The sequence below is a fragment of the Tachysurus fulvidraco genome, chromosome 10 (genome assembly GCF_022655615.1).
Source record: "Tachysurus fulvidraco isolate hzauxx_2018 chromosome 10, HZAU_PFXX_2.0, whole genome shotgun sequence".
Classification (NCBI taxonomy): domain Eukaryota; kingdom Metazoa; phylum Chordata; class Actinopteri; order Siluriformes; family Bagridae; genus Tachysurus; species Tachysurus fulvidraco.
Window position 1 is genome coordinate 14,949,493 of NC_062527.1, and position 27,199 is coordinate 14,976,691.

General features: G+C 37.3%; 1 protein-coding gene and 3 long non-coding RNA genes across 10 annotated transcripts in view; 2 read left to right on the forward strand and 2 right to left on the reverse strand.

Moving 5' to 3' along the window:
• The window catches only part of etf1a (eukaryotic translation termination factor 1a), a 12,012-nt gene extending 4,027 nt beyond the window's left edge, over positions 1-7,985 (reverse strand). The window contains exons 1-8 of one of the 4 annotated variants that reach the window (XM_027165163.2): positions 7,823-7,985; positions 7,291-7,404; positions 5,834-5,957; positions 4,413-4,482; positions 3,926-4,101; positions 3,645-3,784; positions 2,346-2,484; positions 1,929-2,119 (exon numbers count right to left, since the gene is read on the reverse strand). In XM_027165163.2, the coding sequence (XP_027020964.1) occupies positions 1,929-2,119; positions 2,346-2,484; positions 3,645-3,784; positions 3,926-4,088 (633 nt within the window). In that variant the 5' untranslated portion in view covers positions 4,089-4,101; positions 4,413-4,482; positions 5,834-5,957; positions 7,291-7,404; positions 7,823-7,985. Of the gene's footprint in view, positions 1-1,928; positions 2,120-2,345; positions 2,485-3,644; positions 3,785-3,925; positions 4,102-4,412; positions 4,483-5,833; positions 5,958-7,290; positions 7,405-7,822 lie in introns of those variants that run through there. The other 3 variants (XM_047820151.1, XM_027165160.2, XM_027165164.2) reach the window with 3 other exon arrangements.
• LOC113654885 overlaps positions 1-14,654 on the forward strand; it is a 21,046-nt gene extending 6,392 nt beyond the window's left edge. The window contains exon 3 of the long non-coding RNA XR_007144268.1: positions 14,564-14,654. This is a non-coding gene — a long non-coding RNA (uncharacterized LOC113654885). The remainder of the gene's footprint in view (positions 1-14,563) is intronic.
• Positions 11,503-15,773, reverse strand: LOC113654942. The gene is made up of 3 exons (XR_003443584.2): positions 15,638-15,773; positions 12,778-12,899; positions 11,503-12,603 (listed from the first exon to the last, which is right to left on the reverse strand). It is a non-coding gene; the product is annotated as an uncharacterized LOC113654942 (long non-coding RNA).
• LOC113654943 lies at positions 15,662-25,852 on the forward strand. Of its 4 annotated transcripts, none has more exons than XR_007144264.1 (6): positions 15,662-15,813; positions 17,851-17,973; positions 18,146-20,089; positions 21,713-21,781; positions 24,892-25,026; positions 25,150-25,852. It is a non-coding gene; the product is annotated as an uncharacterized LOC113654943 (long non-coding RNA). The 4 variants fall into 4 exon arrangements; XR_007144265.1 differs by lacking the exon at positions 15,662-15,813 and adding an exon at positions 17,237-17,394; XR_007144262.1 differs by lacking the exon at positions 15,662-15,813 and having other exon boundaries at positions 17,237-17,973.
• Positions 25,853-27,199: the final 1,347 nt, after the last annotated feature.

The window sequence follows — 27,199 nt, forward strand, 5'->3', positions numbered from 1 at the left end:
TATTCATTGAACATTTTCATTTTGGTTAATGGGTCTTCAAACCAGAATGTCATCCGACTACCTGGTGAGAGCCTTTTATCTGCTCAAACAGATCGGGTACTGAGGCTTCAACATTCACGCTAATACCCTGCCGTCACCACTGTTCGACAACTCACAGATCGCTAACTAGAGAAGCTGTGATATCTCAGTACAACGGCAATGTACGTCTTGGGAGGTCTCCACTACTTCTGCTGTGAGGAATGCTCTTTAACATGACATTGAACATTGCTAGAAAATCGGAGAATCTGCGACTTTAACAACAAAAGCAAATACATATACAAGGACAATAAATTATATATATATATATATAGTCCTTGTATATTTATTTGCTTTTGTTGATATATATATATATATATATATAAGGGATTAATAGCAACTAAAAGAGCAGAACAGATGGTGTGGGAGCTCCAGTATTTGGGTAGGGTTCAGTGCAGAAGGTCGAGATTAAAGCAGGATGGGAACAGGAACAGCTGTTATACTGCAGTTATCTCTGGGCATGTCAAGAACTTTTCCCCCTCTTTTAAACATTCCCAAAAGGTACAGTGGATAGGCTTTACAATAGACCCATGTACTCGTCAGAGATATCATGTGAATAAAACCAAAGAAGAAAAAATAAAACAAAACAAAAACAACAGTATTTTTAGGTTCCTGATAAGTGAAAACTGAGGGTAATGTACAGAGCAGCTTTAAGCCGACCCAAACTGCAGACATAATATCGGGAATGTCATGATAGTGATTTGTTACAAAGGCACAATATAGGTTATACTCAAGCAAGTACAATAACCATTCTTCCATTTTTACCCGTCTCTGAACTGGTAATATTTACATTTGGGAGTTACGCCTGGACTTTGGCAGAGCTAAGTAATGAAAACTAACATCTCCGAACATGCAGTAGGCCTTTTAATGAAGTGTCAGAGGTAAAAAAAAACTACGAGGCATTAAAGGACAGATTGCAGGAGAGTCCATCAAGACAATCAGGTCATCCTGGATGATACATCACACAGAACAAATGATTTATTGTATAGTTGATCTGATATGGAGTATAGAATCGCAGGCCAGGTCTCTGGGAGCAGTGATATTTAGAACGGGATGTCTCTTCCTGCTGTATGATTACATCCAGCAAATGAAAAAGATCAAAGCTGCAACCTCTTCATAAGGTTCCCGATAAGTGAAAACTGAGGGTAATGTACAGAGCAGATTTAAGCCGACCTAAACTGCAGACATAATATCGGGAATGTCATGATAGTGATTTGTTACAAAGGCACAATATAGGTTATACTCAAGCAAGTAAAATAACCATTCTACCATTTTTACCCTCTCTGAACTGGTAATATGGGTGTGAATACTGGGGAGTTTTAGGGAGGGAAAAAAAAGAAAAGAAAAAAAAAAACACTAAGAAATGGAACTAAGGCCAGTTTTAAAACAGTATAAAATATATATTAGCTTCTGAACTGTGTGCTTTCCTATATATAAAAATCAAACCAAGAATAAGCGCGAACAGTTCAGAACTGTACTTGTGCAGTTTGACATCTAATTATTATTCAACCAATTAAAGAGATGAACAGGTCAGTCAGTCATGACAATAAAAGCGATTGGGTTGTTCAGGATCAATAAGGGAAAAGGTTTTTGGATTAAAAACGGTGTGCCGGCTGACAAACAGCCTTGAAAGCTTTTCAAATACAAAAGGGGTGAAATATCTTTTTATACTACAATCATGTAAGTCTGATCAGTCTTGAGATCAGTCTTGAACTTTAATTAAAAAAAAGCACATACAGCTGAAATATGATGTAGGACCAGTGTATATTTACACTTTTCTGGTGTCAGAAGTTTATATTATATTGTGAATTTGAATTATACTGCGAATAACCAAAAATTGAGTTCGCTCGTACCGGGTCAAACATGTCAGACTGGCTGAGTTCAGTCTTGAAGTCTGCTGAACCAGCCAGCACCAACCCTGCTACGTTGACTTTATCGTTGGACACAAATAGTTGCACCGCCGTCTCGGCCACCTTGCGCACGTAGTTATGTCTCTTCTCCATTCTCAATCGTGCAAAACGCAGCGCAGACTGTCCTCCACGACCTGACAAAGAGAGAGAGAAATAAAACCAGCATTACTCTCCTACACCACAAGGAATTTCTGATCAAGGTAAGTACACAGGTTCTAACAAAGGACAGGTGAAAGTGACACTGTAGTAAGAGGACACTCTTCAAGCTAATTACCATTTAGAGCTACTGGATAGCTGTGTGTATTTTATTTATATATATATATATATATATATATGAGAGAGAGAGTATATGTTGTGTACCGTGTTTTTTGGGTAGGTCCACTGTAAATTTGTGAAGCACTTCTCTAGTGTTGCCCTGTAAGGTCCCAAATAGTGCGCCGCTACCATCGATCACGATGAAGCCAAACTTGCTATCATCAGACAACAACGCTGTCAGAGCCTGCACATGGGGGGAGGGAGGGAAAGAAAGAGCGCTATCAAACATAAAAGGTAAATAGTACAAAAAAGTGGGTAGGTATAAGGGCATTGAAATAAACCTAACAACACCTGTTGTGTTTTCATGTTGCGGACATTAAGTTTTTTTTACTTTAGCAGTTTCTTTTGTCCTGCACCTGCCAGAAGGTGGTATGTGCACACAATTACTTATTTAACTGAAATAAACCTACACATGGCTAGTGAACATCAATACAAACCAGACTGTCTCATATTTAACATTTTTAATCAATTGAAGCGTTACCCTGCTACCAATGAAATGTGTCTGGTTTCATGGTCAAATTTTTTATTACTATTATTATTTTTTAGATTTTTCTACAGCAGACAAAAACCCACACATACTATTGTATCGTCTGTATGTAAATGTTATGAAAATACACAGAATTTTTTTTTCTCCCCAACAGAAAGCCTTGGTTTTGTTTCTTTTTCTCACCTAACTGCATTTAAATAAACTGAATTCATCTATTCAGTTGTTTCTACCATGGACAAAGATGTATGAATTCCCACTAAAGGCGTTGAACTGTTTGGGTGAACATCAGTACAAGTGTTTATAAACAGATAATGTAGATAACGGCATGAACAGCACTGAGATAACAGTTTAGCAGCTTCTGTGGGGGAGAAAATATTTAGTTTTACAGTTTAGCTTTTTCTTAATGTGGGTGGAAACATGTGTGGGTGGTCAGTACTAGATGTCTCAGTCTGTTTGAACAATAAAGCAGAACAAATCTTGTGTGACACTGCTGACTTTAGATACCAATAAATTCAAAGTTAACAAATAACTCCTCATACTGAAGCTTCATTTTCTCTCGTGCAGTTTTAATTTACTTCTGCTGTTCTATACAGCAGAAGTAATCTCATTATTCAGTAATTATTCCCTACAATGTTGCCATTACAGCAAATTACAGATCATCGCAAAGTTAATGTCAAATTAATAACAAGCAACAACGGGTCACACAAAGTGCTGTACTGCTGAGCGTATCATCATTTGCTTATCATATTCATGTGGTTTACATGTGCAAACAGTTTTGGATTATCATGGATTATCTCGCCCACTCTTAAACAAGAATGCTGTCATTAAGTAGAAACTCACGCGAGTACATTACCTACCTCAGTGTGAAATTTGTTGTCACAGAGATAAAGCGAGGTATTGATGGGTTTGAAAGGCTCAAAGTCAATGTTGACTTTCTTCTCTTTGCCTTCTTCAGTCACTATGGTGCCACAGTAAACAACCAGACCATTTGGGGGCACTGCGAAATACATAAAAAAAAACTTAAAAATCACATGCCAGCACTGGAAAGCAATGCCAACAATACCACAAATAAAACCCAGGTTGGTCAAGATTCTTTTAACAAGAAGTGAGAGTGGTCATAAGTTAAAATGAAACACACCTTTGTTGTAGAGCTTGAGTCTCTGTTGTACAGAGGTGATGGCTCCAAGCACAGACAGTCTGTTGACTCTGCTCTTGATGTTGGAAGCTGTGCCAAACTCGTCAGCCAGCATCTTGGCCACTCTGGAGATCTGATCTTTAGGAGGGATGATCAGTGAAATCATACTGGTCCCATTACTGAGAAACAAAGTGAGAGAGAAAGAGAGAGAGAGAGAGAAAGAGACTCAGTCAACACAGACACCCTAAGCCTGTAATGCCATATAATCCATCAAATATTGTTCAGTGATTATAAACTGCTAGTGCGTTTTTAAACATTTTTCTTTTGTAGTGCATCTCCACTTTACATAGTCCTATGTAACATGCTAATATATTGTGTTGAACTAAGGTCCTAAAGAAAAGATTTATATTTTTTTCATAGTGAATATCTTCAATTTTTATACATATATGCGTATGTCTCATTTGTACATTTTAAATGAAGGGAAAACAACCTTGAATGGTTCAAGTCACATTGTAGCCTGTGTAGCCATAACAAGCAAAGACCATCTCTTTACTAGAAACCTAAACACACAAACAGTATTATTACTAATCGCATCATTTCCATTAAATGTTTTAGAATGAGGGCACATCTATGAAGCATGTCACAATGCTTTGTGATCAGGTGGCAGATATACACAAGCAACACCAAACTGCCCGAGTGTCTGAAGGAGCCTGATAAGGCAGATATTTCTGTGAAGCGAGACGACTAAAAGCTGTGGACAACACATCTAAACCGTGGGTGATTGATAAATCTCTGATAGGAAGCAAAAAAATAGCACACACCAAACGGAAGAAAATCAAATCACACACATTTAAACACAAGAGTACATCATAAAACCGATGGCACAGTCGGCAGCACCACACAACATTTTCACATCATTCACAAAATGCCTGCACTGTTTACAATGACGTACAATTCAACTCCCCACCTGCTGCTCATTTGCCTTCAGAGTGCTACGAACCAGGGCAGAACAAAATGATGTTTCACAACCCGCGAGTTGGTTAATACCACATGTACTCATAATGCACGTCCTAGCTCTTTCCTAATGGGGAAGGTGAATTATTTTCTGTTTATTTTTCTTAATTTGAAACAAACTACCAATAGTAAGGAACAATCAGGTGGCTTGAACAATGATTAGGATGCGGAAAATGTAAAATATACAGACAAGAAACACATTATCAAACCCAGCCCAAGCACAATCTATTTTCATGACCATATTTTGAGATTCGATATAAATGATGTTTTATAAATGCCATGAAAAACTGATCAAGACAGATTCAAGTGACAAATGAAGCTTTCTTTGGGCTATGCACAGTACTTATTTGGGTTAAAGGGAAAATCCCCATGCCTAACTTGCGTAATAATCTTTAGAAATAACGTGGTCCTTAATGCCTTCTAGTAAAGATTCTGCTATAAAAATCAAAGCTATACTTTTGTTTAGTTTAAACATGATGCTTTATTAATCCCTTTGGTTAACAGTTTTCCATTCAACTTCCTAGCAGTCCTCTGGTCAGGAGGTCACAAATTCAAATCCCAGCACCACTAAAACTCAACTCCAGGGTCCTTGGGAAAGACCTTTAACCCCCCAATGCTCAGTTGTATAAATGTTCTGTCTTGTAGTCTGACCAGGTGAAGTGCATGGAAACTAACAGTGAACCCTGACTGTTATCCCTTATGTCTAAAATCTTCAGGACTTCAAGACACTAGTTGTTTCCATTCCCCTAAAATCAGCACAACATACATAACATAGTTCTCAGAGGAATAATAAATACAGCAAAATCTCTAAACACAGTAAAAATATTTTTCATTTAAATGTCATTTAGGGCAGAAGTCTTCTTTATGCTTAAAAAAATGTAAATCTGAACAATTTACCATAATGGCACTGACATTTAGACAGCGGCTCAACTCTTTCTACAAATGTCAGTAGACTTTACGGTCATCCTTCCCATCACAGACAGACAGGTGTAATGTTTGTTCCTCTGCAATCAGTCCCACACTGAATAGCAATATATCGAACAAGAAGACACATAATACAAATGTATGACAAATACAGTAAATTACCAACAAAAGACATTAAGCAACATAGTAAAGCTAAATACCACAACAGTAGTTTTTGATGGTGTAAACACGGCTGATATTCCCGAGCGAAGCAGAAAAGTATGCAAAGCGACTGGAGAGTGTTAATTTAGGAACATGCACAAGCAGCAAAACCCACAATATTCACACAAGAAACTCTGAAACGGGACTGTCATTTTACTAAGGAACAGAATGCTGGGTTCACTAACTTTAGAGAGAACAGCAATCAGCTCAATGCCAATATAAATATGCTCAGTTCTAAAGAAAAACATTGATCCTCTCCCATATGTACAGTACTTTTACTGCATGACAGACCAGTTTTTTTTCAAGGCAGGACTTCAAAACAAAACCCACTAGCCCATGTTAGACAGTCATAGGGGAAACCCCCACCTTTACACACACAGAAACACACACACATTGTCCTTGAATGAAGGACTGAAGTGTTTCCTTAGCCCATAGTTACCTGACAAAAAGAATGTGTGCGCAAGGCAGTGAAGCGTACAGCTTTTCCACATGGCTTATTTAAACACAGACTGCTCAGTGCCACCATTATCCCACCAGCACACATTACACCCAAACACAAACACAGACACAGGACAGAAACGTTAAACTAACGGTAACCACTGGGTAAAAAAAACAAGGGCATTACAGATCACGCGATTAGGGCAGTTCGTGTAAACGAGGGCTCGCGCTTATGTTTATGTAGTCAGTTTCGTGCGCGTGGGCCATTCAGAGAGACCGTTGGTAGCTCATACCGGCTATATCCAGTTTGTTAGCGTTACACAAACAGTCACGACTTTAAAACAAAGTCCAAACCGTGGTAAAGTAAACACGAATTATTAATGTACACACTGACGCGTTAATGACCGCTAAACGGAACCAAAGCCTGTCATGTAACGCTTATTAAATCCATTCAGCCACAGTGTTCAGTTAGCCATATGCTAGTTTCTCCGCACTGACGCGTCACACGGACCGCTAACTGTTCCAACAGATCAGATATAGTAAAGCTAAAGCTAAGTAGTAGCCACATTTACAAGCTTAAACAATCCACATGAGCTCATTCGCTTCCTTGCATGCTCCTCATTTTGCCGGTTCCGCTAACGCTAACTCCTCCCAAGGCCCCGGCTAACGTGTAGCATGCTAGTTAGCGAATCAGTAGTCCAGCTAATCACCAAGCAAGGCTCGTAACATCGGAAAAAAACCACAGATTTAGACTTAGACACCGCAGTTCCTAACAGAACACGTTCACATACCCTCTCGCAGCCTCCAAACTCTTGATGAGCTTCTTAATTTTCCAGATTTCCACGTTTCTGTCGGCTGCGCTCGGATCGTCCGCCATCTTCCCTGCTGTCGAATCGCTTCGGCACCTGAAAAATAGGAGAAAACAGGACGCGGTGCTAAATCTTACAACGTGTTCACTGTTACACCGTTTAACCGTACAGACAGAAACAAACGAGATTTTTCTCTGCAGTGTTTTAAACGACTGTGGTGTTCTTTTTTTTAGCATCGTAAAGCTAACGCTACTTGACTGAAACTCACCTGACGCAGCACAAAGCTTTATAAAACACACAAACTCTTTCCCCTTCGTTATTGTTCCATGTACAGGTACCACGAACAGACACAAAAGACGAGATTCGCACCGTTTAAACACCGTTTCTCGGGGAAGTGCGCTGTAAATCTAGGCCTCTGTTTTCTTCCCACCCAAATCCACTTTATCTCGTTGCCCTTAGAAACACGTTCCGGTTTTTCTTTTTAACACTCGCACCTTTAAATAACCCCCTGTACCTGATTCAGTCTCCGCCGTCTCTTCTCTCTTTCCTGTGCTCTTTTCTCAGCTCGTCGGGTGTTCGGTTGTTAGCTAGCTGGGTGACGTCGCCTCTCCCCGCCGGTTCCGTCTCTCCTCACCGACGGCGCGTGGTGCAAAAGGCGACTCACATGTAGGTAGGAGGGGATTAAACTCTACTCTCTTCTACTTCCTGGTTACTCGCTCACAAATCATAGCTGAGTCTCAAACGCCTCTGTCCTCCCTACATAGGCGCACTAAATGGGCTGTTTATTACACCCTATCTAGCGCACTATGTACCGTTTACAGACTCATTGTGTATCAGTCCCTCCACTGGAACCTGTGAGTTAGCAAAACGAGATTGGTTTAAACGCCTGTCAGTTACTGAGATTATTTTTGCTTTTATTCTATTCTTATACCATCATTTCATGTGCCATTTCAAAATATATGCATTCAAATATTTGATCTTGGCTGTAGGGTTTTGTTCTTTCAGGCACTGATGGTGTGTGAGGACGCCTGAATTACTTTGAATAGGGTGTAAGTAGGGAGGGTGTAAATAGTGATGCACTGCAAAAACCTGGCAATCCAAATATCCGGCTTGGAGCAAAAACAAATCCGGATTCTTTTTTTAATCATCCTTGGAGACTTTAACAGAGCAAATCTAACACCTGAACTTCCACACTGGATCATTGCTACAGAATTCTTAAAAGCTGCTAAGCCTGTAGTGAAAACTGCTGAAGAGATGGACCAGTGAGGCAAAGCAGGGGCTACAAGACTGAATTGACTGCACTGATTGGAGTATCTTTGAGGCTGGAACTGACAGCCTGGATGAACTGACTGACACCATGACATCTTACATCAGTTTTTGTGAAGATGTGTGCATGTGTGCCTGCCAACTGAAACCTTCTGCACATTCAGTAACAACAAGCCATGGTTCACAGCCAAACTGAAAAAACTTCGACATGACAGTGAAGATGCATATAGAGAGCAGGACAAAGCCCTGTATAAACAGGCCAGGAACCTACTGATAAAAGAGATCAGAATAGCCGAAAGAAGCTACACTCAAAAAACCCTGCATCAGTGTGGAATGGCCTCACATCACAAACTACGAGAGAACACCATTACTGCTGCTGTATATTTTACAAAAGCATAATATTGCACAATACTGTTGTTTGCACTACCATGCAATCTCACACCGTATGTACATAACTGATCTGTCATATGTTCTGTATTCATATTTAATACTCGTACTGTCTGTATTGTCTCACAACGTCTGTATTGTCTTGTATAGTCTGTTTTGTCTTGTCTTGTATAGTCCAAGCTAAATGTATAGTACAGTGTTATTTATGTCTGGACTTTTGAGAGTCACAAACAGCTGGAACCAAATTCTTTGTGTGTGTCAACATCAACACACTTGGCCAATAAACCTGATTCTGATTAAGTCAGCCATCTGTGCAATTTACTCTAAGTTCCTCTGCTCCAGCCATGGCCATGTCTTCGTGGAGCTTGCTTTCTGCACTGGGGTATTGTCACGCTGGAACAGGATTGGGCCTCTTACTTCTAGGAAGGGGAGTCTTAAAGCCTCACCACACAAACACACCTGGCAACAGTTTGGCCGACACATCGTGGTGATATTTAAGTGTATACATACTTTTGGCCATATTGTGTAAATATGAAGAACAAAAGCAAAACCTTAATCCATCAGGTTCTATTGTTAGTGGTTGAGCCAGTTTACTTATCACACTGCACACAATGATACCAAACAATATAACAATGTTTTGTCCATAGCACATTATTTTTCATTTGATGAAGGTCCTCTAATGATAGACTAATGGTTAAAGAAAATTCTTCTCATAGCATCATTCCCATTTGTCATGCAGTCTCATAGAGAAAACTGGTTTGCATAAACAAACATTCTTCAATAAGAAAACGAGGTAATTAAAATTAGAATACCGCATTTACTTGCAATTTTTTTTTTTGTCTACAACAGCAAAAATGAGGAAGCCATTATGAGACAGTGATTAAAAGATCATAGGACAAAACTATGATGGGTCCTTAAAAACCATAAGCCTCAATTGCCTACGTTTCTTAAAATGAAAGTTATTTGTTGCTTTGATTTAAAAGCATCTGCTGAATAACAGTGGAAATAAAAGTTTTTAGATGTTAATGATTTTTCTTTAATTTTTCTATTCTTTCCTTGTGCTAACATAGAAGGATTTTATGACTTGTCTTTCACCTGCTCACTACATAGCTGTCAATGGTACACGTCATAAGTTAATAGGCTATTCAGGACCATGCAAAATGGCTAGTTTTCCGAACTGCGATACACCCGAGACAACTGCATTGGTTAGAGTAGGAAAATTTGGACTTGAATCCCCTCCAGTGTATTTTTCTCTAGTCCCCAGGTTCCTAACCAAGTCACCATATCCTCTGAGTCTGCATTTTTCTCCTGTTCCAATTTCCAGCACACCTGAGCCAATTAATCAAGGGAAGTAAAATGTTCATTATCTACCTCATGGTGTGAGACTGTTTGTAAGGTCTCTAAGGAATTCTTTGATTCAGCAGTGAGCTTCCTTCTCATTACTTCCAGTGTCTCTGTGAGGTATCTGACAGAATGAGTTGTTTGAATACGAATATGATAGTGTATAAAATAGGAGCCTGCCATAGACTAGTCAATTTAGGTGCTCTAATCAAGTCTAACCAGGTCCACACTGCAGTCAAATTCTGGTCCACAGCTTCTAAAAGCCCCTGTCAGATGCTGAAGTGTTGTATACCAACTTTTATATATTTTATATATTACTTTTAGGGGTGGCACGGTTCACAAAACCCACAGTTGGGTTTGGGTCACGGTTTTCGGTTCTGGTTGTTATTTTTTTTTCTTTTAATCTTCAACACTCCAGAAATTTCCTTCAGCATTTGATATATACAGTAGCTTATTAGCTTAATCATCCACAATTTAGGATTCAGTATTAACATTTTTGTAATGTATTCATGCACTAACTGAATTTGACTTGACGCACATTATTGGGACCATCTCTGAGTAAAAGCTAGGTGAGATTTTGATACAGCAAGAGAGAATACATTGATGACATGCTTTTTGTTTATTTGGCAAAAAAAAAAAAAGGAGAATGTGTATTGTTATCTCTACAGGAACTTGTGCCTTTTTAGCACAGAAAGACTGAAAGTAACTTGCATTTATCAAACTTCAGTGTAGCACTTACAAAAAAAATAAAGAAAAAGAGAGGAACTCTTACAAGCTCTGTCTTTTAAACAAGTCAAAATATTTTAAATATAAATGTATAATATAATGGGAGGGCACGGTAGCTTAGTGGTTAGCATGTTCGCCTCACACCTCCAGGGTCGGGGGTTCGATTTCCGCCTCCGCCTTGTGTGTGTGGAGTTTGCATGTTCTCCCCGTGCCTCGGGGGTTTCCTCCGGGTACTCCGGTTTCCTCCCCTGGTCCAAAGACATGCATGGTAGGTTGATTGGCATCTCTGGAAAATTGTCCGTAGTGTGTGTGCCCTGCGATGGGTTGGCACTACGTCCTGCCTTGATGCCCGATGATGCCTGAGATAGGCACAGGCTCCCCGTGACCCGAGGTAGGTCGGATAAGCGGTAGAAAATAAGTGAGTGAGTGAGAGTGACTGTGCTCTAGCAGTCCATATTGGAGGTGTGGAAAGTGTGTGCTGACACATTCTAATCATTTATTTTATACTTAAAGATGTTGAAATGGCACTTTAAAGTCAACAAAGCAACTTTACAATTTGGCAATGCTACCATCTCATGGCGAGATGAGACGGTGCCCAAAAACCTTTTTTTCCCTTTTAAATCGAAGTCAAGCGTTCTTTTAAGGCAGCAAATTAATCAACCTTGTGTACAGAATGCAGACATGCAGGTTTCAGTTTTTAACATGTAAAACCATTTCTCAGCAATAACATAATAGGTGTAAAAGATTGAAGAAGAACTAGAAGAAGAAACATGTAAAAATAACAAATGCAAATTGAATGTCATTAAGGTTAATCCATTACAAGCACTGCAAACAACATAGACCAAACTATTCAAAAGCTGATACAGCTTTACAGCATACAATATGACTGTTTAAACACTCTCATTCATTTCTGGTATGACCAGGAAGATATGAAAATTCACCATCATTATTCACAACACGTTAGGTAATGAATGTGCGCTGCAAATTGCACGACAATCCGTTGCATAGTTATGGTAATGAATATAATGACAAATACAAGAGATTGGGGTGTGCTGATTTTTTAGCTGCAGGGCAGGTCATTGGGCACACAAAATGATCGCAATGTACTCCAATATTAAAAAGAGTATGCTTATATTGTAAAATAATGGTTAAATATTAGTATGTAATAGATTTGGAAATGTGACCTGATTGGTGCATTTTGGGAAAACTTATGAAAATCTTACTTTTTATTTAATAAATTATATTTGTGTGAATAATAATAATAATAATAATCAGCAGCATCACCAAGGGTTAGGACTGGGTTTTAGATTCCTGCCTCTGTGGTGTGTTTATGATGTGCATTACAATTGGTTGGCACCATATACAGGGTGTCCACCGCCTTGTGCACGTGTCCCCTGTAATATGCTCCAGGCTCCCCGAAAACCCCGTTTCAGATAAATGGTAAAGAAAACTGATAGATAGATAGATCACCATAATCTTGTGTGTAATATGCTTTAAGACACTGCTTCTTGCTACTGTATTGATCCTCATCTTCAGTTTCTGTCCTCAATGTCTCTGTTGGTGTGCTTTGGTTGGCTGAAACACAGCAACATGACCATTACATGTACTGAATGTCAAATTGAGATCTCGATATGTAAATCTAAAATAAAAGCAAGATTTTTTAAAGGAGATTTTTACTGGCTGCTTCTATGACACTCAATCTCAAAGTCATGCAAAACAGTTGCAGCTTTCTATCCATGTTTGTCTTACCTTTAATATACCACAGGTAATCTTTGAATTCTATGGATGTTTCCATGGATTTTTTTCGTAAGCACCAATGGCAGTATCTGACTGAGAGTCCTGATATACAACGCAGATCCCCACATCTGTACCTGTCAAATCAACAGCAACATTACATCATAACCAAAGATATAACTCAAAGTTACATTATAACAATAAATACAACTCAGTTACATCATAACCATTATATATAAGAAATGACATATGGTAATTCTGAACTTTAACGTAGTCTGATGTGTATTTAACTTCTTATTGAATAATAATAATTTGAGTAAAAGACTAATTTATTGGTTATATGTCCAGGATTTGGCAGACACCCTTATTTAGAGTTACTTTTCTCATTTTTTATACAACTTACAACTTTCTGTATTCCTTAAGTTTATGAATTGACATGATTGCATTCGATGATTGATGCTACTTTTTCAGCTGTACATTCATACTGAAAATCTGTGTTAAAGTGCTCTAGTGGATTCAGATTTGGAAAAGCCACTGAAATCATTGTCCTGTTTATGGAACCAGTTTGAGACAACTTGAGCTTTGTAAATTAGCACATCTGTCTGTAGCCAATATAAGAGTGGTAAAGGAAATTAATTTTATTAACCAAAAAGGAAAGCACATAATCAGAAACAATAGTCAGATATGCTGTAATATTCAAAGAATTCTCAATCATTATTAATGAGCTCAATATGTGCCAAGAAAACACCACCAACCTTAACTGTAGATAGGTCCATGTATTTATACTGATGCCAAATTCTCAGCATCATTGCTGAAATCAAGATTCTTTAGGCCAGATGGTTTTTCCCCCAAATCTACTACTGTTCAATTTCTATTCCTAGTCTAGCATCAGATTTCTGTACTTGGTTGAAGGCATTGGAGCCAGACGATTTTATTCTATCGTAGCCAATATGCCTTATATGCCTTACTACTCACAATGGTTGTTAAGAAAGGTTATTTTAGTTACTGATCATTCCTATACTCTCAGTCCTGACATTAACCTTTACATATCTCAACAATAAAGCATTAGTGCTTGCAGAACAGAGTTGCAGATCAGCAGTGTCAGAAATAATCACACCAGCTCATCTGTTACGAACATCAACACTATGGTAAAGTCACTGAGATGACTTTTTTCCTCATTCTAACATTTGATTTGAAAATTAACTGAGCTTTTGTTCTGGGCCTGCTCTATTTTAAGTATTATGCTTCTGCATGATTGGATAATTGTATTAATGTGCAGATGTATTGTGTTATTTATTGTGCAAAGAGAGAGAGAGAGAGAGAGAGAGAGAGAGAGAGAGGTCAGACAAAATCTGTGTGAGCTGTACTTCAGAGTTCTATAAAATATTACTGTAAATTATATGTGGGTGTACTGGGGAAACTCTTCAAATGGTAAAATACTGTAACTATTATATGCAGTGAGGGAAAACAAGCTCAGACGCTTTTGTTTAGCATTTCTTATTCAAGCCCTGTGTACACTTTAAAAATACTACTTTTGTAATGTTCGTGTCCAAAAACATCCACTAAATTAAACTTCTTTAAAAAATAAATCCATAAAAATGCATACATCTATTAATCAACTTCAATTGTAGTCAAAAATACTAAATATTAAAAAAAAGTGTACTTTTTAATTTACTAATATTTATTTAAATATATTTTATTTACTAATTAGTCATTTGCATCACTAATTGCAGTTTCATAAAAATACACAATAAAATTTTTAATATAAAAAGTGAACTGTTTTTTTAACCTTTTATTACAGTCTTGGATATATCAAAGATAACAACGGAACAGCCACAGCATGAAACACCATGCATTCTTGCTTGTTTATGGTTCCCTCGGCTGAGAAGAGGCAAGTTTTTTTTTTTTATTAAACACACACAGGCCTGTGTAATGGTGTAATGGCGCCGCCTTTTGGTCAACAGTAAAAATTACAAATTCTCTTCCCAGGTAATGTCACTAATTAATTTGGTAATTAAAACGTTTTTTTTAAAATTGATATTTAGTAGTTTTGATTAGAAATTATGCAAAATATAACAATTTATACTAAGAGTGTATATAATTTATACAGGTGGTGTTCAAAGCCAATATAATTTATATACACTCCTAGTATAGAATTATTGTTCAGGCTTATAAAATGTTCACAGTATGCATCAATCCAAGGGTTATATTCACTGTATAAGTTTCATATGCAGCTGGCACACATTTAGTTGACTGTTTTAATGTTGGGTTTGTTAAAAACAATGTCTTCCATAGCATGATTTCTTGCAAATAATGTAGCAAAGGCGTTTATAAAAAAAATTTTTTTATATATATTTAAGGCTTCTTAGAATGAAAGCTTTGTATATTGGCCAGAATTCAGCAGTGTGACGACAACTGGAGTTTTGCCAGTATGCACAACCACTCTAACACACCCAGAACAAGCTCCTATCTATGGAATTCTAATTTGTCCACATACACTACGGTGACTTGGTGTGTTAATTCTGCAATAAATAAAGTACATTTACTACTTCTTTAATGTGTATTAGTATAAAAGCGTCAAAAGTATTTGGATAATCAGCATGGAGTTGCTTGGAATAATAAAAAAAAAAAATACATACCCTGTTGTAAACTATGTGCTTATTTTAAATTCCTGTAAATTATAAAATACAATCTAACTAGAACTTCTATAATTTGGGGTTATTGAAAACCTTACGTATAAAAGCATACTGTCATGTTTTATTCCTTACATTTCTGTTTAAAAGAAGAATTTGTCTAAACAATTTGGATACTTTTAAACACCTCTATTACCGATATAGGTGTTTACATGAATGTTATAAAAAATGAAATAGCTTACCTCATGTTTTCCCAAAGAATTTTTAGATTTAATGCCTCTGGGTTTACTTGTGTGTTAAGCCAAGCTTTCTCTCTACAGTGAGTGCTTGTTTAAACAGGAAACAGTTCCTATGAACCATTTGACGTCAGGACTTAATCACATGATAAATTGTTCAAGAATTTACAAGAAATATGGAGGTAAATATAACGTGTTCCAAAGAAATACTTATTTCTGTTAAAGGAAATTGCTGTTCCACGGTGAGACAAAGGCGAGTGAGGATCCTAATGCAGTTTAAAGTTTTAATGAACAAAACACAGGAACAACACAGGGCAACACGGAACAACACAGGGCAACACGGAACAACACAGGGCAACACGGAACAACACAGGGCAACACGGAACAACACAGGGCAACACAGGGCAACACGGAACAACACGGAACAACACGGGGCAACACGGGGCAACACGGGGCAACACGGGGCATGAACACACCTCATACCAACAACGACCAACACCAGGGAAGTGAACAAACAGAGTAAATGTAGTAAACAGGAACCAATCACAAAGCAGAGACAATCAGAGACAAAGACAAAACACCTGGGGAAGAGAGTGCAAGTAGTGTCCATGGTAACAAATAAGTGGGCGGGGCCAACAATTAACAGCAGGACAAGAGAGCAGACAGAAACCGTACAAAAACACGGACAGACTTATTACAATATCTGTTTTTAAATCTCTAATTATACTATACTTCTTTTACTATAGTTTATAAGTCTAAGATTCGAATTCAGTGTTCTAATTAAATCACTGCTGTAATAAAATTAGATTTATACAGTTTGGGCTTTTTCTCCTTCTATTTTACTAGAATGTAAAAAAACAGGAAACACAATTGTTATTGTTAACAAAGCACAATTGTTAACAACACATTGTTATCTGTCATTAAATCAAACAAAGGTTTGTGTCTAAAGATATTGGTGTGGTTGCTGACGTGCACACTGATAGCGATCTGATAACGTCAAAATATATTATTAGTCAATAGCAAATCGAAATTAAGTTAATAAAAGTTGGTCAGACATCCGGAACACTATCCCATGACATATCCCAGCTGCCCCAATATAGAACGATACAAGAAGAAGCTTTTTGCAGGGCTTTTTGTAGTTTTTATATGTGATACAAATGGATCAAAACTGACCTAGAACACATCCTATGTAGGAAAAATGAATTAAAATTTGTGAATAATTTTAGGACACTTTAGGAAGCAACAAATGTCAGATGCTGAAATGTTGTATACCATCTATGCGCCTGTGTCGTTCAAATCCGGTGTGTGGGAACATTTTGGATTTCATGTTACATACGATGACAACGGAAACTAGAACATACATTTCCTGAAGAAAATGTGAATGGTGCTTGCACGTGGCAAGTTCCCCTCATCGTGCTGAGTGTTTTGATATGTCACATGTCCATGTTGTGCTAAATTTTCATTTTCACGTTACATCACGTGACCAGAATACACGTGAGGCAGAGTGTTTTGATATGTCACATATGTACCTACAGTATGTGTGATATGTACCTCCAAAGTTTATAATGGGAGTCTATGGGAAAAAAAGGCCATTTTGAGACCCGGTACCGGAAGTACCGTTACTCGGATCGCTTAGAAAAGTTATTGCACACGTCTCCTGAATGAGCCGGTCAATTTGACACCTCATTCATGGGTCTAGGACAAATGCTGCAGGACAAGTTACGCGCCGAAGAAGAGTTTTTTCCGGAAGAGTATGCACAATAGTAAGAATGTTGCTTGGCAAGCACCATTAATAAAACAGTAGATGGAACTGCGAATGCGTGCAAGCATTGTGCAAAATGCATTCAATATGCTAATGGAAACACTTCTAATATGACGGTTGTGTTAAGATGGTTAAACTTATGCTTGACTTTATGATTATGGCCTTTGCTGTTGTTATAGCCTCATTATATTATGTTATTACATTATATTATATATTCATTCATTCATTCATTCATTCATTCATTCATTCATTCCTTTTCTAGAAGTTAAATACACATCAGACTACGTTAAAGTTCAGAATTAGTGAAGTGTATTTGGACACGTTCCAAACTGTCCATATATTTGTCATATTTCTTATATATAATGGTTATGATGTAACTTTGAGTTGTATTTATTGTTATAATGTAACTTTGAGTTATATTTTTGTTTATGATGTAATGTTGCTGTTGATTTGACAGGTACAGATGTGGGGATCTGCGTTGTATATCAGGACTCTCAGTCAGATACTGCCATTGGTGCTTACGAAAAAAATCCATAGAAACGTCCATAGAATTCAAAGATGTACCTGTGGTATATTAAAGGTAAGACAGAACATGGATAGAAAGCTGCAACTGTTTTGCATGAGACTGAGATTATGTCATAGAAGCAACCAGTAAAAATCTCCTTAAACAATCTTGCTTTTATTTTAGATTTACATATCGAGATCTCAATTTGACATTCAGTACATGTAATGGTCATGTTGCTGTGTTTCAGCCAACCAAAGCACACCAACAGAGACACCGACGACAGAAACTGAAGATAAGGATCAATACAGTGGCAAGAAGCAGTGTCTTAAATCATATTACACACAAGATTATGGTGATCTATCTATCTATCAGTTTTCTTTACCATTTATCTGAAACGGGGTTTTCGGGGAGCCTGGAGCATATTAACAGGGGACACGTGCACAAGGCGGTGGACACCCTGTATATGGTGCCAACCAATTGTAATGCACATCATAAACACACCACAGAGGCAGGAATCTAAAACCCAGTCCTAACCCTTGGTGATGCTGCTGCTGCTGATTATTATTATTATTATTATTATTATTATTATTATTATTATTATTATTCCCAAAATGCACCAATCAGGTCACATTTCCAAATCTATTACATACTAATATTTAACCATTATTTTACAATATAAGCATACTCTTTTTAATATTGGAGTACATTGCGATCATTTTGTGTGCCCAATGACCTGCCCTGCAGCTAAAAAATCAGCACACCCCAAAATCTTGTATTTGTCATTATATTCATTACCATAACTATGCAACAAATTGTGTCATGCAATTTGCAGCGCACATTCATTACCTAACGTGTTGTGAATAATGATGGTGAATTTTCATATCTTCCTGGTCATACCAGAAATGAATGAGAGTGTTTAAACAGTCATATTGTATGCTGTAAAGCTGTATCAGCTTTTGAATAGTTTGGTCTATGTTGTTTGCAGTGCTTGTAATGGATTAACCTTAATGACATTCAATTTGCATTTGTTATTTTTACATGTTTCTTCTTCTAGTTCTTCTTCAATCTTTTACACCTATTATGTTATTGCTGAGAAATGGTTTTACATGTTAAAAACTGAAACCTGCATGTCTGCATTCTGTACACAAGGTTGATTAATTCGCTGCCTTAATAAAAGAACGCTTGACTTCGATTTAAAAGAAAAAAAAAAGGTTTTTGGGCACCGTCTCATCTCGCCATGAGATGGTAGCATTGCCACAAGTGCCATTTCAACATCTTTAAGTATAAAATAAATGATTAGAATGTGTCAGCACACGCTTTCCACACCGCCAATATGGACTGCTAGAGCACAGTCACTCTCACTCACTCACTCATTTTCTACCGCTTATCCGAACTACCTCGGGTCACGGGGAGCCTGTGCCTATCTCAGGCGGGCATCGGGCATCAAGGCAGGATACACCCTGGATGGGGTTAGAGCATAGTTAATCTGATAATTATGTGGTAGAACAGGGAAACTAGGTTGGACTCTTGTATTGAAACCTTACTCCCAAGCCACCTTTCACCTACATTGCCATTGTTATACGTGAAATAAGAACATGACTCCTTGCTGAATATATCAGGGTCTTAAACGTTCAGTGGAATACTTTTCAGTTTTTCTCCTACTCTAGCAACAGTCCAATAATACAGCGAATATAAAAGCAGCAAAAACCTTTTTATCATACTTTTTTTTTATTACAAAACAATTCAACTGCTCAAACACTCAACCGCTCAGGAAGCAGCTAGAAAATAATGATCAGTTCTGACATTTTTCTTAGATATACAGTACATAGCAGCAACACAGGCGTGCAGTTTCGTAAGGTTTTCAGATATGCTTGTAGGTTTCCTCTGAGGTCACGAGTTTCCATTCACCTCCCCAAAACATGGCAGTAGAACTCAAAATTGTCCCAAGGAACACATGCCACATGCATAACATTTATACATTGCTGAAAACAACTACGAGTTGAAGATTTGGCAACTGACATAGAAACACCTCAGACAGGTTTTACTTGTTCAGGAAGACAGATGTCAAGATATCACACCAGCATATTTATAGAGGTACACTCAGAATACACAGGCGAGAAAGCTTGTCTTTATAAACAGCTGAAAACAAAGACATTAAGTTGCAAGAGAGCCAACATCCTCAAAACATGAGGTAAGATGTTTTTGTTGTTGTTTTGTAATTTTTTATGCTAACAATATATCATTAACAGTGATGGTAAAAGTATTTAAAACTATCCTTACTCCAATTTATTAGTTAGATATTTTGGGTATCTTTACAATCTTTGCATTATTATTATTATTATTATTATTATTATTATTATTATTATTATTATTATTATTATTATTATTATTATTATTATCGTCATCATCACATAGAAATGTATTTGAGGACTAAAACACAATATACTATTAAAAGAAAGGTTTCTAATAACGCCAATTTATAATATTATAACTGCTTTACCTCCAAACAGCAACGTCTGTTGAATTCTGGCCGATTAACAAACCAATCTTTCTTGTTTGTCTAAAATAGTTTTCAACATGACATACATTTTAGAACTATAAACAAATTTACTTCTTTTTTTTAAACACTCCTATGTCAAATGTCCTATGTCAAATTAAAATGTAGTCGACTGTCGTTGTAAAAAAAAATCAGTGTCGGTGCCCAAAAAAATCACGCTGTGGTTTAACAAAGTAGAATATATATCCTTATGTGGTGTTTTTTTTTAGGAGAAATTTATTTAGAGTTTACGAAACAATAAACCAATAAATGTTTCACTTGGACACTCCTATGTCAAATGTCCAAGTGAAACATTTATTGGTTTTCACCTGTTTTCACTTACTCACCTAAAATAAATAAACAAATAAATAAACAAACACATTGAGTGATTCAATTTGCTTACAACTGTGACGTGTTTCGTAAACTCTAAATAAATTTCTCCTAAAAAAACCACCACATAAGGATATATATTCTACTTTGTTAAACCACAGCGTGATTTTTTTGGGCAATGAACCAACCCAACCACAACGTTGCTAAGTAATGAGCAGTGTTTGTGGAGATAAACAATACAAGCTGTACTACAACAACAGTCGACTACATTTTAATGTCGGTAGAATTATGCGCATTCCTTAGATGATTCACAGCAATCACAAATAGATAAGTGCTTTTTATTGAAAGTAGGTAAACTTTCAATAAAAGTCAGTAGGGAGCTACAGCATGTACACGTGTTGAACTATAAGTGAGTGCTGTAAAAGTGTTCTGTACTGTATGGGGCTTTTTGTGTGGCTTTGTGTGTGGCACCAACAAACTCCATCCATCGGCTCTAAGCTGCCCATCAGATCATACGTTAGAAATCATGCTGGTTTTTCTGTCTTATTTCTGTGATTAAAATTTCTGCCACCCGCCCAGATATGAATGAAAGTATATTGAGTAACATAAACAAAAGAGTGCCCTGGGTTAGACTGGCATCATGTCCAGGGTGTACCCTGCCTTTACCCGGAGTCTCCTGGTATAGGCTCCAGGTACACAACCAGTAGGATAAGTGGTGTAGAGAATGGATTGATAAATGGATACACAAAAATAATATTTACTCTTTTCCCCTTTCCTCATTTCCTCTCACTGTATCTAATAGCCTTGTGAAGAGCTGAACCATGTGAAGAGTTTTCTCAGACTGCTCTTAGCATTTTGTAACTCACAGAAGTCTCTCTCTCTCTCTCTCTCTCTCTCTCTCTCTCTCTCTCTCTCTCTCTCTCTCTCTCTCTCTCTCTGTTCTGACAGCAGTGAGCAGCTAAAAATCGATCTGTTATGTCTGAACCCTGACTATGTGAACACATCACCTGCACATCAGTAAGTGACCTCAGGTTTCATAATTAAATATATTCAATATGTTCATCCTACCCTGATGATGCAGCTATAAATTGTATACTTTATTGGGAACATTTATGCACGTGCACAATCATGCAATTATCAAATCAGCTAAACCTGCTTCAGCAAGCAAGTGCATATACAGGGCAAAAGGTTCAGTTAAGATTCACATGAAAAAGTTAGAATTGGGCAAATAATTAGATCTCAGTGGCTTTGGTCATTTGTTGAGCGGAGAGGTCAGAAGAGAATAGCGAGGCTGGTTTGATCTGACTAAGGCTAAGAAATGCATCTCAGAATGTGAAACACATTGAAACTTGAGGTGGATGGATTACAGAGGCAGAAGACAACAAGTGGAAAAAAAACGTCATCTAGTCTGATGAATCTTAATTCCTTCTGTAGGACGTATAAGGGAGGGTCTAAATTTGGCATGATTAGTATGATTCCATGGACTCCACCTTCTTTTATTACCAGTTCAGGCTGCTGCTTGTGGTGTAATGCTGTGAGGAATGTTTTCAAAGCTCAAATGTCATCTCAACCTGACATTGAGTTTAGTAGACTTCAGTGGCCTCCACAGTCACCAGAACTGAACCCTGAAGCACATTTGTGGTCTGAATGTGCGGCTGACATCATCAGAAGTTATGAGAATGGGATGCAGCCGTGTCAACAAGGACCAGGATTTTCAAAGGAATGTTTCCAACATCTCATGAAATCCAGGCATGGAATTGAGGTTGTTCTGAGAGCAATGGGGACATCCAACCCAGTTTTACTATATTATTCCTAAAAAACTGTTGGTTAGTGTAATGCACAAAAATATTAAGTACATACAAACATAAATAATCCAACAGAATTCCTATTCAGTGTCAGTGTAGTAAGTGTACCTCTAGTAAGGTAACTTTGTTAAATTGCTTAAAAGTTTGAGTTATGCCCAGGTCCCTTTAGCTCCATGGAGACAGATTTTTTTTTAGGCAATACACATGAAGTAACACAGCATTATCATTACACATGACGGGACTTTTTTAATTGTTAGCCACCTATTACCTACTTTTCTCTTGCGTGTGAACGCGGCCGCCTAACGAGCTTTGTCAGTGAACACCGTCCTGCATTGCACCTCCTGCCAAACAAGGACGAGGCGCAGAGGACAAGGACTGCTTCCAGAAGAGATGAGGAGAAGAGAGGAGACGAAAGGAGAGGAGAGGAGACGAGAGGAGAGGACAAGGACTGCTTCCAGAAGAGATGAGGAGGGGAGGGGAGGGGAGAGGAGAGGAGACTGCTTCCAGAAGAGGAGAGGAGAGGAGAGGAGTGAGGAGAAGATAGAAGGAGAGAAGAGGAGAGGGGAGAGGGGAGAGGAGAGGAGACAAGAAGAGAGGAGAGGAGAGGAGAGGAGAGGAAAGGAGAGGAGATGAGAGTAGAGAAGAGGAGAGGAGAGGAGAGGAGAGGAGAGGAGAGGAGAGGAGAGGAGAGGAGAGGAGAGAAGAGGAGATGGGATGGGATGGGACAGGATGGGATGGGAGGGGAAAAGAGAGGAGAGGAGAGGAGAGGAGAGGACTGCTTCCAGAACAGGAGAGGAGAGGGCAAGGACTGCATCCAGAAGAGGAGAGAAGAGGAGAGGAGAGGAGGGATGAGACGAGACGAGTTGAGACGAGACAAGACGAGACGAGATGAGACGAGAGGAGAGGAGAGGAGAGGAAGGGAGAGGAGACGAGAGGAGACGAGAGGAGTGAGGAGAAGAGTGAAGGAGAGAAGAGAAGAGGAGAGGGGAGAAGAGAGGAGAGGAGACAAGAAGAGAGGAGACGAGATGAGAGGAGAGAGGAGGGCGAAGGTAAAACTGTAGTACCACAGTGTGTGTTTAATTTGACCCTTTTGTTAGTTAACTTAGTTACCTTATGACTCCATTGGCTGTACATGCAGAAGTGCAAAACGATGTTTTAACCAATTTTACGGACATTTTTGTTAGTCACATGTAAGCTAACCTGGCCACCTTGTCACTTTATGGGCTATTTGTACAAAGTGAAAAATATTGTTTTAAACAGTTTGACAAGACATTTTCACCTCTTATTGCTGCTTTTTTGGGCGGGTGGTTAATTCCTTTTTACGTTGATTACAATGCTGGTGAAATGGCTAATTTTATGTACATAACTAATGTTACTCAGTTTTAATAAAGTCCCAAAAAAATGTTATATATAAAATAGTTTATTGTTGTGATTAGTTTACGTTCCAGCATTGATTGTTAACTGTTTTGTTTTTATTGTGTTGCAGGTCTCAGGAATAGATGGAAGAGAAATGAAAACTTTGAATTCCATGTTCTAAATTGAAATAAAACAGAAAAAAATATATGCTTTTGTGTTTTGCTTTTTTATTTTTCACTTCACTTTCATTTATTCTGTAATCGGACAAAGGAATGATACTGTTAAGATTTGAAGTTGAATAAACATGGCGTTTAATGTATTGAACTTAAAATAACAATCAATCACGTTTTTATTACACATTAATTTTTTAAGGCAACCATTTATTATTATTATTTTTTAATTAAATTCAACTCATCCTTACAGTGTTCTTTCTACCTATCTCAAGTGACAGATATTATAGACAGGGCCTAAAATAGGGTCACTATGTGTAACATGGGCTAGAAATAATAAGTGTTAATATAAAATTCTTGACATAAATAATTATCCAAGAGGGTTTTGTTGTTATAAAATAGTAACTGATAATGGAAGGGATTATTGTTATTGCCCTGTAATGTTTTTTTCTGTTCATTGCCATATTTAATTGTTAATGTTTATTAAAGTATGATACACTCATTTTTTTACCCATTTATTTAAACAATCAATATAAACAAAAATTTAATATAAATATGTAAAGTTCCATTAGTTAAATGACTGGAGCATTGTTCCTGTTTAACAATAAGGGTGTATTTAAATGTAGCTTGAGAAAGATATTTAATCTATGCTTATTCAGTATATATATATATATATATATATATATATATATATATATATATATATATATATATATATATATATATATATCACAGAATTATGAGTACATATTAGGATATGGTTATAATTTGACTTCTGTCTGTTGTTTTGTAACAGATACAGCTGTGATGATTCACTAAATCTGCCCGTGCACCCATTTGTTCGGTGCCGATGGGACTTAAGGAAAATGGCAAAGCAAAAGTCCAGGGAAGATTTTATAAATTTTGAAGACACACCTATTCACAATTAAAGGTAAGACTGATGTGGTTTAACAGGTGGAATTATTCTGCATTAATCTGGTGGAAACTATAACTACTTAAGTAGTCAATAAAAGTCATCGTTGTCTATGTGTTTGTTACTGTGTTTTAAAAAAAGGTTGCCAACAACGACATCCATTGAGGACAGACACATCAGTCCAATGATGAGGATCAACACAGCGATCATGAAGCATTACAGAGTTATATATTGGATCTCAGTTATTGTTTCTGTCTGTGTTTGTTACTGTATTTTAGCCCAAAGTGTGCCAACAATGACATCCATTGAGGACAGAAACAAAAGTCCAGTGATGAGTATCAACACAGCGATCATGAAGCATTACACAGTTATATATTGGATCTCAGTTTTAGTTTCTGTCTGTGTTTGTTACTGTATTTTATTTATTTATTTACATTGCGGACAGAAACAGCAGTCCAGTGATGAGTATTAGCGAGTATTAGTGAGATGAGTATTAGCACAGTGACAAGAAGCATAATCTGAAGAAAATATGAAGCTGCTGATTACAAGTGCGACTGCAGAAAAAGAAAATTGTTACATTAACTGAATGAGTAGGAAGAGAATTCATGACCCAGACCACTTTTGACCAATGAAATGGGTCATGAATTATGATGACACATGTTCATACATGAGGTCGTGCCAGAAATGAATTCATTACTGTTAAACAATCATATGCAGTAAAGCTGTATCAGCTTTTAAATGATTATACTTTTTGTATCGTCTTTAATCCATTGGTGTATAACTTGTATTGAGATTCATTGTATTTTACATGTCTTTTTAATTTCATTAAATGCTAATTATTCTATTACACCTCTAAGAACCATCACTATTGTAAATTCTGCTTCCTGTTTTCCTGGAATGGCTCACTGTCTCCAATACATTGTTGTTGACATATTCTGCACTATATTGTTGCTTATGAGTGGCTTTATGTGACATTTACCTTGATCCCATTGATTTTGTAAAAAGCAATACACTGGTCTTAATTTCTGGTTTATGAAGATTAAATTCTTACTCACAAGCCACGTTTCACCTACATTGCCATTGTTCTAAGTGAAATAAGAATATATCAGGCTATAATAGGTCCAGAGGAACACAATTTCAGTCAAATAATACAATTGTACTTAAAACAACAACAACAACAACAACAACAACAACAACAACAACAAAAACGTATAATACAAATTTAAGAGGCTATTGAAAATCTTTTTTTGCTTAAAGCCTGTTAGCAGAGCAATTTTATCATTTTCCTCAGCATTTGCAATTAAATCACTGAAAAGACTTTCTCTTCCTTAGCTGGCAAATTATAACACCTGTGTTGAAGCTATTTATGTAAAAGAAAATGTTCTAGCTGCATCCTGAGCTGTTGAGTGGTTTCTTTTATTAAAAGTAGCAACCTTGCACAGTATAAAGACAGTAGGGTTTCAAGATACAATCCAAAAGTCTTAGGCTTGCATTGTAAACAACTGTATTAGGGAAAAATTTGACCTGTGTACAGCTCATAAAGTCTAGGTTTAGAAGCTGAATTAAAGTGCATCTTTTATTGTGAAGTCATTTGTATGAAATTGAACAAAATCCAAGCACATTAGATTTTCTCGTTTGAATATAGCAATTCACTGAGAACATACCAAAACAAATAATAGAAATAGGATGGAGTGACATGGACTCAGATAATTACTACCTAATAAAAAATAATAATAGTGAAAATAAAACCTGTTCTCTATTTATTCTGAAGAGAGTTTCATAGGTTTTCCCTACATATGCATATAGGTTTCCTCTGAGGTCACCAGTTTCCTCTCACCTCCCCAAAACATGGCAGTAGAACTCTAAATTGCCTCTAGGAACACATGCGCACATGCATAACATTTATACCAGGCCAAAAACAACAACTACGAGTTGAAGATTTGATTTGATCAATTGACGTAGAAACACCTCAGACAAGTTTTACTTGTTCAGGAAGACATATGTGAATATCACATCAGCATATTTACAGAGATACACTGAGAATACACAGGTGAGAAAGCTTGCCTTTATAAACAGCTGAAAACAAAGGTATTAAGTTGCCAGAGAGCCAACATCCTCAAAACATGAGGTAAGATGTTTTTGTATTCTGTGCTGGGGCGGGGTTTTGTGTGTGGCGCCAACAGACTGATCA